Source organism: Hippopotamus amphibius, chromosome 5, assembly GCF_030028045.1.
Source record: "Hippopotamus amphibius kiboko isolate mHipAmp2 chromosome 5, mHipAmp2.hap2, whole genome shotgun sequence".
NCBI lineage: Eukaryota > Metazoa > Chordata > Mammalia > Artiodactyla > Hippopotamidae > Hippopotamus > Hippopotamus amphibius.
In genome coordinates this window covers 82696295-82717446 of record NC_080190.1, presented here as the reverse complement: position 1 = coordinate 82717446, position 21152 = coordinate 82696295, and the positions used below count along the sequence as shown (strand labels likewise).

Here is a 21152-nt window from a genome sequence, read left to right as displayed (position 1 = left end):
TCTTTCTTTCTTTCTTTCTTTCTTTCACATCATTAGCATGTAAATGGTAGTTGAATCTACAGTTTTAATGAAGTTATTTAGGGAAAATTTATAGAGTGAGAAGAACAGGGATCTGGAGATGTAACTCTGGAAACATCCATATGAACAGGTCAGGAAGAGAAAGAGGAGTCTTCCCCAAATAGATGGAGAAGAAACAGCTGGGGAAATAGGAAAAAGAAAAAATAGAAAGACGGTATATGATGAAAACTAGAGGAACACAGTGTTTCAAGAAGGGGACTCCTCAACAGCCCTTTGGTGTTTCCAATCTTTGAAATTATAGCCATTCTGATGGGTGTGACTTGGTATCTCTTTGAGGGTTTAATTTGCATTTCTCTAAGGAATTATGATACTTAATATCTTTTCAGATGCTTACCTTTGCATTTTTTTCATTTACTGTCTGTTCAAGACTTCTGCCCATTTCTGTTTGAGGATATATGAAAAAAATATGTTGAAGGTTAAATGTTGAAGGCAATTGATATTTACTGACAACCTAAATTGGCTTACAATAGAACCCTTTATGCCTTCCATCAATGGAAAACTGAATGACTCTGAAATATGGGAAAAAAAATCTTGCATATATGGTGTCAGATAACTTTAAATAACTTTAATTATATATTTAAATTATATAAAACCAAAAACATAAAAATAACTTTAAATTACAGAAAATAACCTTAAATTTAAGTAACTTTAAATTACACTTTCTCCATTATATTTATTACACATCAAGCTCTTTGAAGGTGCGATTGTGACTTCTCCCTGAACTAAGGGAGAGATCTTTACAGTTGGAAAGCAAAGAAAACTCACGTCACTGATTCAGTTCGCCTAGGATTGAGCTAGAAACCAACCCAGTACCGTGTATGCTTAGGTGAGGTTTCTGTTTCTGTGTATAGCAGTAGATGCCGTTACGAATACAGAAAATACAGACACGTGGACTATTTGGGGGTATACATGCGGGAGTACAAGCATTGTATGGGAAGAGCTGGATGCTAGAGTCAGCTTGGGCATTTGCCTGCAAGCGCTGTTGCAGGCATCTCGTTTTCAGCCCTATCCCTAGCTCAGGCTGTAGTACTTTTCAGGGCCTCTACCTCGTTCCTGGGTTTTCGTTTTTTATTTTTTATGCAGATGTCGGGAACCCAGTTCAGACCCACTGTGTCAGTCAATGTGTGGGTGATGCCAGGCTGCACCTTTTTGAAAATGAGCTTCCAGATGATGGCGAGTACACCTTCCAGGTGTACCTCTGGCCCATTGTCACAGGCTGGCCTGAATGATTTTAGAGCCCTCGGGCAGGCCAATCTCCAAGTAGGAATCGATGGAGATGGTGTAGCTACATTAACGTTTAAAGAGAGCCACTTTTCTTCTTAAAAAAAATAACGGGCAGGGGCGAGAGGATCAGAACCCAAGCCAGTTCTGGTGAAACCGGCCCAAAGCTCGCCGAGCGGGACTAGGGGCGGGGCCGCAAGTCCCCTACCTGCGGGCGCGCGCCCGGGCCAGCCGCGCACGCGCACGCACTCGCGCACGCCGGCGCCTTCCTTTGGGCGCTCGGGGTCGGCGGCGCGCGGGGGCAAATGGAGTGGGTGCTGGCGGATGCGCTGCTCTCGCAGAGCCGGGACCCCCGGGTCCTGCTTGGGGCGCTGTGCCGCGGGGAGGCGTCCGCGGAGCGCGTGGAGACGCTGCGCTTTCTCCTGCAGCGGCTGGAGGACGAGGAGGCGCGCGGCGGCGGCGCGGGCGCGCTCCCAGAGGCGGTGCGCGAGGTCGCCGCCGGGTACCTGGTGCCGCTGCTGCGGGGCCTGGGCGGGCGCCCGGCGGGCGGCACGGACCCCGGCCCCCCGGGCCGCCAGCGCCAGCGCGTGCTGAGGGCGGCGGGCGCGGCCCTGCGCTCGTGCGCCCGCCTCGCCGGGGGCCCGCAGCTGGCGGCCGCGCTGGCCGAGGAGGCGCTGCGCGACCTGCTGGCCTCGGGGCCCGCCGAGGCGGCCGTGGAGGTGCTGGCGGCCGTGGGGCCTTGCTTGCGGCCCCGCGAGGACGGGCCGCTGCTGGAGCGGGTGGCGCGCACCGCCCTCGCCCTGGCGCTGGGCGGGGACGAGGCGGGGCCCGCCGGGGACGCGGCGGCGCTGGCGGCCGGGCGGCTGCTGCCGGCGCTGGGCCGTGGCGGCGGGGCGGCGCTGCGGGCCGTGTGGGGCGGGCTGGTCGCGCCCGGGGCGCCCGCGGGGCCGGGCCGCGTCGGGCCGCGGCTGCTGGTGCTGAGCGCCCTGGCCGAGAAGCTGCTGCCCGAGCCCGGCGCGGAGCGCGCCCCTGCGGCGCGCGAAGCGGGCCCGGACGCCCGGCGCTGCGGGCGCTTCTGGAGGACTGTGCAGGCGGGGCTGGCCCCGGCCGAGGACGCCCTGACGCGCAAGCGGGCGCGCTACCTGCTGCAGCGGGCGGTGGAGGTGTCGGCGGAGCTGGGGGCCGACTGCGCGTGCGCCCCCTTGGAAGGCCCCGGTACTGACCTCTTTGCGCCCCGCCCCGCCCCCCGCATCCCTATTTGACTTTCGGGGAGGGAGGCCCTCTGCTTCCGACAGCCAGCTCCTGGGGTCGTCTCGGAGATCCGTACAGAATTTGGCTATTCGCATGGTCCCCATAGAGCCTGAAAACCCTTGGGTACCTCATCTCCAGGCTGGTCTCTGAACTGACACAGATCCCTGCAGCGGACAACAGTCTGCATCTCCTACCCTTTTTCACCCAGAGCAGGCAGAGTACTGCATCCGTGGAATAATTTAGGAACGAGCCCAGGCAGGATTTTACAGACCAGATGTGCACTATATCATGGCAGGTCCGTTCTGATAGAAAAGGGTCAGCACCCATGAAATTGGAAGGAAAATTATTTACACATGCTGAGGAGGCATTGAATCTTGAGTGTTAGAATTTTGTCATGGAAACCATCACATTCTTTTGAAACTTCCTTGGTAATTCTCGTAGCAGGACTTAGCAATATTTGTTAAGCAAAAGTCGACCTTTTGAGGGTATTTTTGCAGTTGGTTTAATAGAATGAGGTTTTAGTGGGTTTTTTACTTTATTTTATTTTATATATGTATGTATACCTTTTTATATTTTGAGCCTGTGCTTCCTAGCACTTTATCACAGACCAAGAGTAGATGAAGTAGCAAGGCCTCCATTCAGTTTGGTCTGTTCTCATTGACTGGTTTGTTCACTGAGATATCTGAAAGTACACTTTAGTCATCTTAAATTCATTTTGAGCTATCAAACTGTTTCAGTAGATAGACAATTTATACTTTTCCAACCGCAGCTGCCTACTTATACTGGTAAGGGATTTTTGTTTGGCTGGAGTTGTGAGTAGATTAGATTTTTATATAAGTTTAAAACATCAGGTAGTAAATATTTTAACAGTCCGCAAGTCGGTGATCCAGTGAGAGTTGTCACTGGAAACGTTTTTTAAGTTACCAAAGTTAAATATTTATTTTAAAGTCAGTCATTCTGCAGTTATAAAGATAAGCAGTGGTCTTATGCTTGCTCCCCCTCCCTATTTCCTTCCTTTCAGAGAGCAGCCGCTTTTACCAATTTAGCTGATTATTTTGATATTTACCCCTATATGTTGAAATAATCTAGTAATATAAAATCCCTTGTCATACTTGTAATTTTGGTTGAATGCGAGTTCAACAAAATTATGACTTGAGAATACTGTTCACAGGTGATCTTTGTAGTCAACTACGATGATTTTTTTTCCTTCCTACAAGTTTTTCCTAGATTAATGTCATTTATGTTTGATTGTCTCCATACTTATTACTAATTCAGCCCCCAATTCTTAGTTAATTGTCTAAATCTTTCCTGTACAAAGTCAGATCATCTGACATAAATTTTCCTGAAGAAGTATCTCCTAGAGTCCTCTTACAGGCTCAGCCTGGTGCACAGCTGACGTTCTTAGATCTGCCTTCACTGTCATCTGGGGGATTCCCTTCACCTGCTCCTGTGTTGGAGCTCTTGTTTCCTGGAGTTCATATCTTCCTCTGTTTTGGTTTCCTCATTCGTTTTGGTGTAGTGTATTTTCAAATAGTTCCCTGAGATAAAGTTTTTAAAGACCTTGCGTATCTGATGATTTAATCAAAGGACCTTTATGTCTGATATGTTTTTATTTGTCATTTCCATCTGACACGTTTTTATAGTTTCCATCTCCTAAAGTCCCCATCTGTGCATGTTGTCTACCTTTCCCATTAGATCCATTAACATACTAATCTTAGTTATGTACAAGTTCTATACTTGGACCATCTCTGAGTTTGGTTTTGTTTTCTGTTTTCTCTCTTGGCACTGGGATAACTTTTTCGGGTAGAGACTGAAATAGTTATGCCTTAGAGATAGGCATTCCTCTCTGTTAGACTGTTGGGTTGAGCGACCGTAGTTGAGCTGGCTGTGGATTTTGTTGGTGGTGGATTGTTGCCTCCTAATGTTTAGTGTGAAGCCTGGTGTACCAAAAGGTTTTTCTCAAGCCCTCGTTGCCAGCTCCACAGATGGAGAGCTTCCTCCATGCCTTTGTCCTTCTCTCAAGGATGTTTGCTACTTGATGCAAAGCTTGAGATGGGGAAGGAGGGAGTAGGTGTGGACTCCCTTGGGGTTCTCAAAGTTTCTAAGTTGTCCAGCTAGCCCATACTTGGCCTTTAAAAATTCGTCACAATTTTATTTTTTTAACTGCTTTTTTAGTGACCAGCTCTTCCTCTTGTGCTTGGCCAGAGGTGGAACAATTTGTGTGTCCTGTCTATTCTTGCCGAGGTTTTCTGCCATTTGGAATTAAAGGGCAGTGCAACCTCAGCTCTCTGATGGATACCCCCCCCAAGGAAAAAAAAAAGTTTAGGGTTTTGTAGATAATCCATCCTCCTTCTTTTCTTTCTTGTTGTGGCAGTAATGTTTTCTTGTGGATTTCTTGGAAGCCAAGACCAAGCATGTCTAGACACTTATTTTGCCCTCACATTCAACTGATGGTTTGATTGACTTGGAAGATATTTCTGTTCAAAATTTTAAAGGCATCAGTCTGATGTCTTAGAAGCTTGAGCTCCCATTGTTACTATTGAGAAGTCTGAAACCACTGGGATCCTGTTTATTTATACATGATCTGTTTCTTCTCCATAGATGATTGTAGAGGCTGCCATTTCAGTTTTGGGGGCCTGTTTACATCCTGGTGCAGGGCAGTCGGTGGACCTATTCAATCTGGAAATTGTGTCCTTCGGTTTTGAAAACTGTTCTTGTATTACTTTGATTTCCTCCCTTCCTTTTTGCTCTCTATTCTCCTTTTGAATGTTGAACCTCCTGGACCAGCCTTCAGCACATCTTTTCTCTCCTATTTTCTATGGTTTTGTCTTCTCCGCTTCCTGGGTGATGTCCTGAACTTTATTTCCACTCCTTTCTTTGAGTTTCTTGTTTTTGCTATCAGATTTTTGTTCTCATGAGATCGTTTTTATTCTTGGAATGCCTCCTTTTTAATAGCATACTGTTTTTATATAGCTGCGCTATTTTCTCTTATTTCCCTTTAAAATATTAGTGAAAGTCCCCCCCCCCCCCCCCGCCCACATAGTTTTGTTTTCTCCAGATGTCCTTGTTTATTTGTTTTGGTCTTGATCTTTAGTGTAGAGGTTTCCCTAGATGTCTGGTGGTCCTTATATACCTCCTTATATGTAATAATGTGGAACCAAAAGTCATGTTTAAATCTCTGAGTACCTGAGTGATGCTGGTTGACTATGTACTTCACTGTAGGGTGATGTGGCCAAGGCATATCGGTGGGTAATCTCTGGTGAAAGTATTTTCAGGTCGTTCCTCTTGGGTGGCCACACTCCATGGAGAAGGTCCTCTGGGACCTGAGGGGCTAAGACGGTGATGGGGGCAGATAGAAGGGCGTCTCAGCATCCAGGATGCATACGTGGTCACTTCCCATTTTCACATGGCGCTCACCCTGACCTCAGCTGTGTCCAGTACCCCTCCATCTGGAGACCCACTATTTTACCCTCCCCAGAGAACAAATCCCAGTCTTTTTCCTGTTCAGAGTACAGGAAAGGGCATCTGGGGATCTGCTTCATAAGCACATTGAACAAATCCTCTTTAGTTTAGCCTTGATTTTTCACCTCTGCTTCCTGGACTAGTTTTTGCTGCCAATTCCTTAGGCTTGGGGGGATTTTGTAGTGTGAATCAAATTTTCTTTTCTTCCCTTGTGCCAACTTAGTGGTCACTTTTCCTGAGCCTGCTTATTTTCATCTGACGTTCAGATCCTAAATTCCATTGCTGCTGTCCGCTCCCCTGTTCTCCCCACTCTGGGGTTTTTGCCTTTGAAAAACCTTTTATTGTGATAGTGAGATTCTTAGGGAGAGAGAGTAGAGTACATGTGTTCAAATCTATCATTCTTACCCAGAATTCCAAAATAGTCATCTTAATTTTTTAAAAACAAAAACAAAACCTCCTTTTGAGATTCTTGTTAGCCCACGCCTCCTACCTAGGCTTTGATACAGGGGAACCCTCCATTGTTCAAGAAAACAAAATTTGGTAATAGTAGCATAATTTTAAGAACCACTATCATTCAGAAAGTTATGAAATGTTCTAATTTAGAAACTAAATCTAGGAACTAATTTTCTTTTTTAAACCATATCAGGCCCAAGTCTGTTTTGGTGGTCTGAGAAGAAAAAAGATGAGCTTCTAAAGTTTTGGGAAAACTATATTTTAATTATGGAAACTCTTGAAGGAAATCAGGTAAGTATTTTCATATTTTAACAAATCCTATGTAGATGCAGGGTTTGTTTTTCTTTTTTGGTTTTTTGTTTGTTTTTTGTTTTCCAAACATTCTGTAAAAGCAATACAGAAAGGCCAACTTGGATATAGCATAATGGAATTTGTTTTCTGGCATAGATGCAATTTAAGATTGAATGTAAACTCAGGAAATTAAAGAATACTTTCAGTTGACTTATGTTATCATTCAAAGAATTTAGTCATATTTGATCTTCTTTTCACATTTACTTCTAAAGTGTTTGTTAGTTTTTAGGTTCTCTATGTTATGAATAATATCCAAAGAAATACACGCTGAGGAAAATGTTACTTAAAGCCGGAGGTAAATTGTTATGAAGTAAATAATGGCCCTTTGATTTTGTAGGTTTCCTTCCTTGCTCCCTCCCTCCCGTGCTTCCTTTCTTCTGTCCTCTCTCTCTTACATCTTTGCATACTTGATCCGGAGAATAGAAACTTGAAAAATCATTTTCAGTTGACTTCGAATTCGCTTTTGTAGGATCATGGAATTTTTAAGTTGGGATGAATCTCTTTTAAGATCACCTACTCTAGTGCAGTGGCTCTCAAACTTGAGCATTCATTAGAATCACCCAGATGGCTTATTAAAATATGCGTTGCTAGGTCCCGTCCACAGAGTTTCTGATCCAGTAGGTCTGCAGTAGGGCCCGAGAATTCGAGTATTTTACATGTTCCCAGGAGACACATGTGTTGCCGTGCTGGGAACTACACTTGGAGAACCCCTGGTGTAGAGGTTCCCAGTCCATGAGTGCAGACCACTGCGGGGCCAGCCATGGTGGAGTCACTGGGAGGTATCAGTTCAAATGCATTGTTTGTGGACTGAAATAAACAATTACTCATATGTGCTAAATACGAGGCTGAGTCAAAAATTATCTGCACTTTGGTTGTAGGGTTTCATTTAATTAACTTTTAGAAAAGACAAATACATCATTTTTCAACATAATTTCCTTGCTTTTCAATACACTTTTTCAATCGGTCAACAAGCTTTCGTATTCCCTCATTAAAAAAATGTTTTAGGCTGACCTGTGAGCCATGAATGCACCTCTGTCTTCACTCCTTCATCAGGAGTGAATCTTTGTCCTCATAGGGTTGCTTTCAGGGCACCAAACGGAAAGTCCGTTGGAGAAAGATCAGGGCTATAGGGAGGATGCTTTAACACCTCAAAATGAAGTTTTTGGAGAATGTCGGCAGTGTGGGCAGAAGTGCGCGGACGTGCATTGTCATGCAAGATCACAGCACCCTTGGATAGCAGTCCTCTTTGCTTAATCCGAGGTTTAGGCTTCAGCTCTTCAGTAGGCATCGCTCTGTAACAAGCACTGTTGATTGTTGAACCTTTTTCCTGATTATGTTCCAGTACTGGCCATTGAGAATCCCAGAAAACTTTAAGCATCAATTTTCCAGCTGATGGTTGACTTTTGAACTTTTTCTTGGTCGGCGATTGAGGATGTTTCCATTCCATACTGTGCTGTTTACTCCCAGGCTCCTAGTGATGATCCATATCTCCTCACCAGTAATGATTCTCTTTAAGAAACGTTCACCTTCCTTAGAGTATCAGTCCAAATTTTGTTTGCAGATATCCAAATGCTTCTGTTTTGTGCTCTTCCATAAGTTCTTTTGGTACCCATCTCGCACAAACTTTTCAAAACCTAAGTCCATCGTGGATTACTTTGTTTTGAGGTGTTAAAGCATCCTCCCTGTAGTCCTGATCTTGCTCCATTGGACTTTCACCTGTTTGGTCTCCTGAAAGCAGCCTTACGAGGATGAAGATTCACTTCTTTTTTTTTTTTTAATTTTTTTAGAAGATTCACTTCTGAAGTGGTGTATTAGTGGCTCGTGGCTCATGGCTCAGCCTAAAACATTTTTTAATGAGGGAATATGAAAGCTTGTTGACAGAAAGACAAAGCATATTGAAAAGCAAGGAGATTATGTTGGAAAATGATGTATCTGTCTTTTCTAAAAGTTAATGAAAATAAATTCTACAGCCCAAGTGTGGATAATTTTTGACTCAGCCTCGTGTATGTAGATGAGAGGATAAGGAATAAGGGAAAAGCATTTCTAAACTCATATAAACTTTTATGGTTTTCCTTAATCAGTACCTCCTATTTAGAAATGTTGATTTGCCTTTAGTTTGTCGGGTATCTGCAGCAGAGTCTGAGTAGAATGAAGAGCATTGGACTCTGAACTGGCTCTGCTTCTAAATGTGTGGCCTCAAACATTTGAGTAACTACAGAAAGCGTTTCAGTATTTTTTTCCTCTTTGTAACATATTGGTATCAGCAGCCCTACTTGTTTCCCAGGATGGTTGAGGATTACATGATGTAATTTATGATACACTATAAATGTAATGTCACCGTAACTGTATTCTAGGTTATACTTTTTTAGCTTTGCCTCACTGTCTTACCTGAATTTATAGGACTTAAAAACTGGAGGAATCAGGCACCTTCTGCATATTTTTTACATGGGGGTGGTGGGCAGAGGTTGTGGGGGAGGAACAGAAGAGTGACTTATATAAATAGATGAAAATTCTTTTCAGTTTTTTTAAAAGTGAATTTTCATTTCCTATGGCTTTTTGCTTTTGTTTTCAGATACATGTTATAAAGCCAGTTTTACCAAAGCTAAACAGTCTATTTGAATATGCAGTATCAGAGGAAAATGGTAATACTTACTTTTATTGTGATTTTTTATAACACATTGTTTTTCCCCTTGATTTTATAACTAACTCTTGTTCATTTTAGAGAATGTTATATGAATATATGACCTCACTGCTACTAAGAGACAGCTGCTAACATTCTGGATACGTACCTTGTGGTTTGATCTCAAATGTTTTTTTCCTCCCTCAGCAGTATATCCAAATGTATTTACCTATGTCCTTAAATACTATGTCCTTAAATAGTCTTTGAGAATTTAATTTTAAATGGCTACAGAGTTTTCTGTAATTTAGAAGTATGGTAATTTTATAAACTTCTTATTATAGAGAATTTCAAACATTTATGGAAGGAGAAGAGTTTTTGTGATGAACCCCATCACCCAGCTTCAGCAGTGATCAACTCGTGGCCAGCCTTTATCTTCCGTCATATGTGGCCTCTCCTGCTGCCTCCCTAGGTTCCTAGACAGCATATCATTCCATCTGCAACTTTTTCCAGTGTACATCCTTACGAGATGAGGACTCTTTGGTAGTGTTTTAATGATGGTGTATTATTCATTTTTAATAAGAGCTCTTTGGTATTCTATATTTTAACTGCTTTCCACCCTTATTCTCTTAATATATCTATTTCATTGTTAAAGTTACTTTCTTGGGGTTTCAGCTATTGTTCTGTAGGTTGGACTTCTTAGGAAGGGAAGATTCCAAGGTACTATTTTAAATGTGGTTTTGAAGTCCTCAATCGGTACTGTATTATGTGAGCTTTTTAGGAGAAATAACAAGAAGCTGGAGCTTCCTAAAATTATTTTATGAAATTAAGTTTAGATCAGTGAGGCAGAGTGCACGCTAGCAGTGTTTCGTGTTCATGTGAATAGAATGCCGCATTACCGTGTTTACACCTGAGAGTTAACCTAGGTAAATGGGTTTAGTGCCTACGTTAGATAATTACAACTTTAATAGCTGGACCCTTTAGGAATTGAGCTTTATTTAGCTGAGTGCTGTGGTTGTTTTCTGATACACTGGGATTTTTCACAGACCATAAGAATCTATAGTCCCACCTGGGGCTAGAATTTAATTGAATCCTGTTGTGACTTCACTTATGCATTTACTATAAAAATGATTCTCTTATTACCATGTTTTGCCCACAGCTCTTGGCAAACCAAATCAAATAGCAGTGACAGGTTTTGAAAAATTACCACTGCCAAAGAATTGAACAAGCATCTTGGTGTAAATTATCAAAAAAAAATGGACTGACTTGTTTATAGAATGCCATGAGTTAAAAATCCTGAATTTTTTTTCTAATAGTGTTCAAGGGAATTTCAAAAGAGTTAAAGTATATCTAAGGTACATATTCCATTTTTTGTTTGTCACTCATTTGTATATTTACTTAATGTATTGGACACTAAGTGCTTACTTAGTGTCCCATACATGCTAAGTGCTGGGATAAAGTGGTGAGACAGATGTACTGTTTTTCACTTGATTTTTGTCTCTTTTCCAGGGAAAAAATAGCTTTGATTATAAGCTCTAGACAGGCAACAAACAAGAGGCAGAAATGGAGTATCTAGTGAGTGAGGCCATACCTTGGAGAGGGCCTGCCTGAGGAGTGACACAGAAGCTGAGGAGACAGCTCTGGGTGCAGTGACCCTGAGATGGGGACAGTTCAGTGGGGTGGAGGACCGGACCGGAAGCCAGAGCATAGTGGTGTGGGAAGGTGGGGTGAGGTTGAAGTCGTTGTCAGGGGCATTTCATGCATTTGGATTTTATTCTGAGTTTTGAGAAGCCACACAAGGGTTTTAAACAGAGGAGGGATGGTTTCAGATTTCTGTATGAAAAATGGATTGAAGCAAGGTGAGAGAAGAATTGGTTGAAATCACCCCAAACCTAAAGTTCCAACCTGTGTGCGTGGGGTCATATTTAATTTCTGTACACTAGCTACTATGACATTCGCTTGCAGTCTTTCTAAATGAAACTCTCTGAAAATGGAATACCAGATACTGAAGTTGTTTGGTTATTCAGTAATTAAACACCCTTGGATGTGATTAAAAACAAACTTTCTTTTGTGGTGTTGTAATGAAGTTAATGTGTGTGTGTGTTTATTTATGAATATATAGTCTGTGTGGGGCAACATACCTTGAGAATCAAAGTCAGCACTCGGTGTTTATTTCCACAGGGTGTTGGCTCTTTCACCCATCCTGGCATCTTTGTATTTATAAAAGAATGTTTGAAAGTGAAAATAAAATCCTGACCAAAGAAGGCGTGACCCACTTTTTGGAGCTGTATGAAACAAGGGTTCTTCCATTTTCACCAGAATTTTCTGAGGTAACGACAGCCTTTCTGTTACCTTGTTCCCTGTTTCAAGAGATGAGAGTGAGGCCTTTGTTGTATCCTGTGTGATCTTCAAACATATGAAATAGGGCTCAAAAATCACAAGTAACATTTTATAGATTTGCATACAATAAATCCTGTTTCTCTAAACTTAGTTATCATACTTGGAAAAGACTTACTGTTGTGTAGTTTGTTGACTGGCTGCCTGCATCATTACTGTGATGAAAAGTAGTCCTTTGGTATCAGTATTCTGAACAAAAGTCAGCAGCAGGAAAACTGGTATAAAAGTGTGTTAGTGATACTCTTTCCACAGTCTGAATCCCTGAATCCTCTATTTAATGATGCTACTCCCGCAGTTATGAGTCAGTGAATTGTTACCTACTGTACTGAGCAGAGGTTGCCTTTTGAGCTACATTATTAGAATCTGTACTTCCATTTATCAGAAATCACACAAAGCAAAGAGATTGTGAGAATTATAGCTGTGATGTAAAGTTTATATTATGGTGCCACAAGAGTCAGGCAATCACTGACCTAGGTATAGTAATTTACCTCTCATTTAGAAGTAACCTAAGTAAACTTTCCTAATTGTCCAACTACATGCATAGTGTTTTAATATGCATCATTTTTCTACATTCTCCCAGCCTTCCTGCACTTCCTGGAAGCTAGCTTTTGTCTAGTAATGTTTTTGAAGTTATACTTTCCCCCCTTTATCTTCCAGGCATAGTGGCTTGAATTTTCTCTTGAGTATCTGCTGTTTTCCCCTTACTCTACCTTTGTTTTCCACTGTGTGTCCCTTCTTTGGATTCCTTTCTTCATTCTTAGCACAACATGTACTCTCTTCTCAGTATTCCATATGTTTTTATCAGGTGGCAAAATTCGGTCATTTTGTCGTTCCGGTGGAATTAAGCTATCCTCCAAGACTATCATAAATCAACCTATAGCATAAGAGACCAGCTTTGCTCGTAGCAGCTCTTCTGTAGTCCTGTGTAGGATGTGCAGTTAGGGCAAGCTGACTTTTCAAAATTATGGTTACAACTTAACATCAAATACTTTTTTCCTTGTTTTTTAGTTTATTATTGGACCATTAATGGAAGCACTTTCAGAGAGCTCTCTGTACAGCAGGTAAGCAAACATTGTTATTTAGCAGCAGTGTAGTCATGTGTATCTGGTATATAAATTGAACGTGATTATGAAATATGACCAGATTGTGTAATGCATTTGGTACATAAATATATGTTGCCTCATAGACATTCAGCTTTTTCTAACCATGCCGTCCCTTCTGTGTGTTATCCTTCTTGCCTTTCTTCTAGTAGTCGTATCAAGTGTTTCTTTTCTTTCCTACTTTGAACCCAAGCGGTCTGGGGCTTTTGGGAAGGCTACCCTCGCCTAGCTACTTTCTTTCCCTTACTCCTGATTTCTGCCCTCTTGGAAATTGTGGTGGCTTTGGCTAACCAACACTTGACACTTTTTTTTTCTTTTTCATTTAACTTTTAATTTTGACTTTTAAGAGTTGTGAGAATAATACAAGGAATTCTCATTTACCTTTCCTCCACATTTCCTAAATGATATTGTTTAGCCACATTTGCTACATTGTCGTCTGTGTTCCTCTGTGTGTGTGTATGTGTGTACTTCTCTGTTTCTTAGCTCTCTCTGCTGAGCAGACTTACCATCTGTATTTCAGTGTCCGTTTGTCCATCCATCCATGCGTATTAAAAACTGTCAGTTCGCATCAGTACATCCATTTCTAGTCCACTGTCACAGGGTTCATTCTAACTTTCCCCTGTCCACATCTGACAGTGGAGGCCGTTCTGCATGACGTATTACTTATTTGACACCTTTACCCTTTGTCAAGGTTGATATTGGGAAGAGTTTGTCAGTGGTGTGCCTTATCCTCATGTTTTGAGCATTATCCATACTCCTGACTTATAAATTCAAAAATTTCCCCTGCTTTTGAAGTTATGTTGTCTTTCTAATTTTGATAACCAAGTTTGTTTATACTTGCAAGTCTTTCGTTTGGTATATCTCTAATAGAAAAAAACTCTCCTTAAGAACTTCTTTAAAATGTTTAAATTAGTCTGTGCTAAGTTATATTAATATTTAGTCCTGTTTAATAGCAAAAGAGCATAGCAATGCTAGATTTGCCAATTATTTTTAGTTTTCAAATAACTCATTACTCCTGAATAGTTTTCTGAAGCAATTAGACAGCTGGAGAGCAGTAAAACCAACTTGGTGCTTTCTGAGAGCTGACAAACACATTTATTATGAAATGCCTTCAGTTCCCTAGCACGCTAATGTATCCAATTAACAGATAATGTTCCTGGCAGAAGCATATAGCAAAAGAAAAAAAATGTGGCTTCAGTAGATGTTAAGAATTAAATGCTCTTTGCTCTTGCAAAAGTGATTTATTACTAACATATGTCTTTCCATGAATGTTATTTCTTTTATTTAATACTTAGAGATTTAAAATCATTGGATTATGTGTTGGAAATAATAAAATGTAATTTTAAATGCTCATTTTTAGACTTTTTTTTTAATGATACTATCTGGCAGGATTCATATATGTGTGTCAGAGAAAGTGTCATAAAAAGGAAGTCCATGCCTGCTTAGTATAGCGCGTTACTTACGTCCATTTTCCTAGAAGATCCCTGAATTTTTTGTAATCAGAAGGATCCTCAAGATTTTACTGAAGAATAAAATGCGGGTTCAGAAGAAGAAGATGGTTTTATTGTTTTATGGTTGAAAGACATTCGGGCCATGTTCCATTTAGTTTCAGTATATTTATTTGTAAATGGATTTTAAATATTTGGTTTTTTTCCCCCTTTGTCTGTAGGTCCCCAGGCCAGCTGATGGGAAGTGGTTCTCCTTTGGGATTGAAATTACAGAAGTTTTTAGTCACTTACATTTCTCTTCTTCCAGAAGAAATAAAAAGTACGTGTCAGTAAAGAGTTTCTTTTTAATTTATTAGCTTATTTAAATTTTTTAAAAACATTTTAGTATATTGGTTATAAGCACCAACCTATGACTGTTATAATCATTATTATTGGAAATAGTTCCTTTTTCCAGGGAATGCAGATTTTGTCAGAATTCTACACGTGTCCATTGAAATTGAGTACACACTGTTACCTTTGTATGTAACATAGTACCAGTATTGGTATCCATAGCATAGAAGCAGTTTTGAAATTTGTGCTGCGGTTTGCCATTCTTTCTAATTGTCTGTAGTTTCAAAATTAGCAAGATAGGTTGAAGAAAGAATCTGGGCTTAGAGAAAAGTTATAAACAGAATATCCATGGTGGCAAAGTTGTCCCTTTATAGATATTGACTTAGAAAGATAAGAAAGAAAAAAATACTTGCTTTTTGTAAGACCTTATATCCTAGAAATATCCCACTTCTTCAGATTGGAGATATACTTTTCTTTCTGATGAGCTATGTTGGTAAGCAAAGCGCAAAACCATTCCATGTTATTTTGCTTGCTGAGCAGCAGGACTTTACTTTCTGAATCTTCTTTTTTTTCTGTGCTTTGTGACTTAGAAAGTGATCCTGGCTATTAAATATATATATATTTTTTCTTTTGTATGTAATCCGCAAATAGGGTGAATGATGACCCATGGTAATATGTAGTCAAAAGTCAGGAAATAAAGGGAAAAGATGGTCATCTGTATATCACAACTTTATAGAAAATTGTTTTGATTACTTTTTTAAAAAGTTAAAGTGGAGAAGATGACTGTCAGAGCCATTCTTTAGTTTGCTAGAGTGTGGAAGTTTACAGTCTGGGGGTTAAGTTGCGGACCACGTTGGCACATCCCGCGTGCACAGCACAGTGTGAGGGAGATGACGGTGATCAGCGCCCCCTGTTTTCTGAGCGCCTGGTGTTTGTGGCCCTGCCAGGCACATAGCTGACCCTTGTCCGTGTGGTGAGTGAATGAGAAATAGAAGCTTTGCTGTTGCCATCTTCCCTGTATGGTGAGAGAGGTATTAGGCAGAAGGTGGGAACTTAATTAGTCCAGCGGGAGGGAGGGCAAGTAAAATGTTTACTTACAGCTTTTACTTTGTAGTTTTTTTCTGTCACTAATTTCCAGTAAATATCCTAAGCGTATCTAGTTTTGGGCTAAGTACTTTGGGTTATATAAAATATGTGTAATACCCTTTCAGGAGCATCCAAGGGTTTCTTAGAAGTCATTCTACAGTGATGATCTGAGGAAACAGACATTTTCATTAACTCCATGACTTGAAGGTCCTTAAGACATCACGCATTAGCACAGAAAGCAGGATAGAGCACCATCCCTTTGTATCTCAAAATAAAGTAATTATAGTGATTAGATCCAGGGTAGGTAAGAAATAGCCTGTGAGAAAGATCTAATATTGTTTGCAAATACCAGAGGCAAGTTACCATTGGTATTTCTTATCCTGTTTTTTTTTTTAACATCTCCAACAGAAGAATGGCTTCCAACAGTAAAAATTTATCTTTTACCTTAACTTAAATATATATATGTATATAGCTGCGTGGTTATCAGAATTTCTACAGTATAGTAGAATACTTATCTTACTAAAAAGGAAAGAAATTGAAATGACTGATTTTTTTTCCAACAGCTTTATTGAGATATAATTCACACACCATAAAAGTCACCCTTTTAAACTGCTTAGTTCAGTGGTTTTTAGCATATTCACAAAATTGTACAACCATCACCACTAATTCCAGAATATTTTCATCATCCCTGAAAGAAACTCCATGCCCATAAGTAATCAAGTCTCATTTTCCCTCTCCCCTGACTCCTGTCAGCCACTAATTTACTTCCCATCTCTATAGATTTGCCTTTTCTAAACATTTCATATAAATGGAATCATATAATATGTGGCCTTTTATTTTTATGTCTGGCTTCTTTTGCTTAGCACAGTGTTTTTAAGATTCACATATGTTGTAATGTGTCAGTATTTCATTCCTTTTTGTAGCTGAATAATATTCCACTGTAAAGATACTGCACATGCTGGTTCTCCATTCATCAGTTGGTAGATGTTTGGATTGTTTCCACTTTTAACTGTTATGAATAAGTGCTACGAATATTCATATGCAGTTTTTTATATGAACATAATCTTCCACTTCTCTTAATTATATACCTAGGAGTGGAATTACTGGGTCATGTGATAACTCTGTGTTTAACTTTCAGAGGAGTTGCCAAGCTGTTTTCCGCACGGGCTGCAACATTTTACATTCCCACCAGGAATGCCTGAGAGTTCAGCATCTCCACATCCTTAACGCTTGTCATTGCCTGTCCTTTTGATGATGGCTCTCCTAGCGGGTGTAAAGTTGTAGCTTATTGTGGGTTTTGATTTGTATTTCCCTACGTAATGTCATGATGTTGAGCATCTTCTCATGTGCTTGTTGGCAATAATGATGTCTTAAAACTTTTTCTTTTAGGTAGTTTCCTGTTAAAATTTATTCAGAAGATGACAAGCAGACATTGGTGTGCTATTCCTATTTTGTTTCTATCCAAGGCTTTGGCAAATATCCCAAGATGTAAAGCCCTGGGTGTAGAAGGGCTTCTTGCCCTCAGGTAATTCACTCTGTGTATGTTCACATAGGGTTATTTGTCATGACTTTCCGTTAGTAAATTCTCTTTTCCCTTCACCTTTAATCCATAGTGAGTGGTTTTAGTTAATACTGACATTGGGATTTTTCCCTCTTAATTTTATATAATAAAAAAAGTAAATTTAAAAAATCTATTATTCATATAGTGAACTTATTTTATGAATTACTGATTTAAATATATGCCATAATACATACTGTTGGATTTTGATCATTTTAAAAATAAGGCCAGAAAGTTGTTTTTGTAGGAAACTAGAGAAGAAATATCAAATATCAATATTGATTGCAAAGTATTTCAAAAAAAATGTAAAATTCTTTCTTTGAAATTATCTTGTTATTTTTAAAAGGAGATTTGTTTCATATTAAAATTGAGCGCTACTGTAGGCCTTAGTTATTTAATAGCTTTGAAATTCTTCTGGCGGTGACAGCATTAGAAAGTGTAGATGTATTAAATCAAGTTGTCAGTTATTACGAACCGTCAGGATTGTCTCTGGGAGCATGGTCGTGCATGTGTTTTTTCCGACATCAGGGACGTTCTTCAGTGCACCATAGTCACACACCAGACCCTGCTGAGAGGCGCGGCACAGTGCTGTCTCCTCCAGGCGGCCATGAATCTGGTGGACGTGGTGAGTTTATCCTTCTTCCTCCTGTTAACTTCAGTCTCTGAGTCTTTTTTAGTGAGCGAGTGCTCATAAAAGAGTTAACACAGCAGGCCTGTGATGCTGTTGTCAGAAAGCCCTGCTTATGAGGTTGGCCCTAGGCTGGTATCTGGGAACCTGGATTTTGGGAGGGTCCTCACCATCCTATCTACTGTGCCTGCAGTGCTCATACAGTGTGGTCTGTACTAAACATCTGCTCTCCTTCCCGGGGTCTGGAATTGTAGGTGCTGTGCAGTGGGTGTCTATGTGCCCAGCTCCCAGTAAAAACTCTGGGCACTGGTTCCCTAAGGAGCTCCCCTGGTAGGCATTTTACATGTTGGTGGGATAGTGGGGTGACCTTACCAGGGGAGGACTCTTGGAAGCTTTCACCTGGTTTCCTCTGTATTTTTTCTGCACATCTTCCAGGAAGCTGACATTCAAGAAATATCTTTATTCTGTGTTTTTCACAGAGCTCCAGTAACATGATTGCTGAGAACAGGGATCAGCAAACTTTCTTGTGAAGGGCTGGATTAGTATATATTTTAGGCTTTTTGAGTCATACGGTCTCTCTCATAACTACTCAAAAGCAGCTGTAGACTGCTTATAAATAAATGGGCATGGCTGTGTTCCAGTAAAGCTACTTACAAAACAGGCTGTGAGCGGTTTTGCTGACCCTGGCTTAGAGCAGGGTAACTGAAGATGTGCAACCCTAAGAGACTGAAAAGACCTGAGTGGTTTTCTTAAGGCACAGGGTCATTTTTGTGGCTTTGAAAAGTAAGATTCACTTTTGATTTAAGTAGTAAGTAATTTCTTATAGGATATTTCTGTGTTTGCTTTTACATTGTAACTATCTTAGCTCTAAGATAGCAGCCTCGATTTCAAGGAAACCAGATTTATAAAGTAATCTTTCATTTTCTGTAATGGTTGCTGATTTGTAATCAGTATCTTCATATTAAAAGTTGAATAATATTTTCTTTTTAAAAAATAGCTTTTGGTTTAACTAATAGTATTCTACTTTAAATAGTATGCTAGACTGCTTTTACAGTAATTTTGATTCAACTAAACATTTTTAAATGAGTCATTTTTAAAAACCACCTGCCCCCCTGCCCCCCAGGAGAAAGTGTCACTCTCTGATGTCTCAGCTTTTCTCATGTCAATGAGACAAGAGGAGTCCTTAGGACGAGGGACTTCATTGTGGACAGAGGTGAGACTGAAAATAATTTAACGATAAGGTCTTTGAAAACTTTGTGAAAAATTGTGTCTAATCGAATTCGTTACTAGCCTTTTATATAAAATATATTTGCTTTGCTATCTGTGACCAGAGGTTTTAAAAATTGTTTATTTGCTTTGAGTGGACCTAACCCATCATGCTGCTGGGATTTGTATGGAGAAGGGGAGGCAGGGAATGTTTGGAATAGAGATGGACAGACTTAGAAGAGAAGATAGTGTTAGTGGGCAGGTCCCGATCCCGGAGGAGATGTATGGGGAATAATGATGCTGTTAGACTCAACAACGGGAACACAGACCTCCTCCTTGTCTTCTGTCAGTTCACGGCACTTTCATCTACTCAGGCTCCCGAGCCTGACATATCGGTAATCTGTAATTCTTCCTGACTTCTTGCATCGAATTCATCTTGAAACCGTAAGTGTCTTGCCTTTTCTCCAGTCGCTGCGCTCGTGGAGACCCTCCCCTGCGATGACTCCTTTCTCACTGAGAACTCTCCGCTCACCCCACGTGCAGGGCCCAGAGATCCCGCTGTGGCCTGACGGGCTGCCCTTCTCCGCGGGTTCTTTAGTCGTCCGTGTCCTCCTCCTTTTTGTTTTAAACCGTGGGACTCAATTCATACTGCTTTTAACTCTTATCCAGAATCCTAATCTGTGTCCTCTATACGTTATGTATTTTCTGAGGACAGGAACCTTTTTTGTTTTAAATTTTGTATTTCTCCAGTTCCAGGAGATCACTGAGGCTAGAGATGTGATTATTTCCTTTAGAAAGCAATTGCAGCTAGGTATACCTGGAGAGAAACAAGAGATATCAGCTTGGATTATGTTAAAATAATTCAGGCATAAGATAATGAGGGCACAGAGTAGGGTAATGGCGGAGGGAATGAGGAGGGTCTAATTCGGGCCTTTGAAAATTTGAGTTTCATTTTATTTCTTGGTCTAATACATCTGATTATGTGGAATCTGAAAAATACAGAACGATGGAAAGCAAGTAAAAATCACCAGTAATGCTAACCATCAAATCCATATTTTTTGGTTTAACTCTTAGTTTTTATATATGTTCACTCTTGCTTTCTCAGTAAATATATGTATAGTTTATTTATTTATTTATTTGGTTGCAAGTCTTAGTTGCTGCAGGCGGGCTCCTTAGTTGTGGCATGCAAACTCTCAGTTGTGGCATGCGAACCCTTAGTTGCGGCATGCTTGTGGGAACTAGTTCCCTGACTAGGGATCAAACCTGGGCCCCCTGCATTGGGAGCGCGGAGTCTTACCCACTGTGCCACCAGGGAAGTCCCTATATGTATATTTTAAATGATATGTTAATACCTATGATATTTCTAAACAAATTAAGATTATATGGTTTTGAATTTTCTCATCTTCACATACATTTGAGTATTTTATAGCATGTTGCTAAATAATTCTCTAATATGTGACATTTAAAAATTCCATTGATTAAATATTTTAGAATTTACTTAATCAGTTCCTTTTGTTGGACTTTTGCTTCAAATCTTATTATTTCATCTAGAAATATGTACGACTAAAAGATTAAGATACTGCTAAGAAATAGGCCCTTATCACACCTAAAAATGTTATTCATTTCTTGATTTCGAATATTTGGTGTTTAAGTTTCTCCAAATGTTCAATAAATGTGTTTTTCCGTTTGTTTTTTGCGTTTTGTTTGTTCAGATGGTCAGTTTTGTTCAAGTGCCCAAATAAGGTCTATTCACTGGATTGATATGTGTAGTTTGTAAGTGGTGGTTAATCCTTCAGGAACTTATTTTGATATCAGGTGTGAGCTGTGAGGTTTAAATGAAAAATGGCAGGTAAACATGTTTCAGACTGTGCTTGGCCCCTGCTAAGTGTAAATGTCTACTGCTACTATTGTCTTTTCCCCTTGGTTTGGTCAGACAGCTGCTTGTTTTAAGTTTTCAGAAAAAAAT

General features: G+C 40.4%; 1 protein-coding gene across 5 annotated transcripts in view; it reads left to right on the top strand.

Annotated features, from left to right (window-relative positions):
• The first annotated feature begins 1553 nt into the window (after window positions 1-1553).
• TARBP1 (TAR (HIV-1) RNA binding protein 1) overlaps window positions 1554-21152 on the top strand; it is a 65725-nt gene continuing 46126 nt past the window's right edge. For 2 of the 5 annotated variants that reach the window (XM_057735964.1, XM_057735963.1), the window contains exons 1-9: window positions 1559-2514; window positions 6659-6756; window positions 9389-9458; window positions 11615-11763; window positions 12839-12891; window positions 14600-14697; window positions 17184-17319; window positions 17881-17977; window positions 19104-19193. In XM_057735964.1, coding sequence (XP_057591947.1) covers window positions 1605-2514; window positions 6659-6756; window positions 9389-9458; window positions 11615-11763; window positions 12839-12891; window positions 14600-14697; window positions 17184-17319; window positions 17881-17977; window positions 19104-19193 — 1701 coding nt within the window. In that variant the 5' untranslated portion in view covers window positions 1559-1604. Of the gene's footprint in view, window positions 2515-6658; window positions 6757-9388; window positions 9459-11614; window positions 11764-12838; window positions 12892-14599; window positions 14698-17183; window positions 17320-17880; window positions 17978-19103; window positions 19194-21152 lie in introns of all 5 variants that reach the window. The other 3 variants (XR_009053848.1, XR_009053847.1, XM_057735965.1) reach the window with 3 other exon arrangements.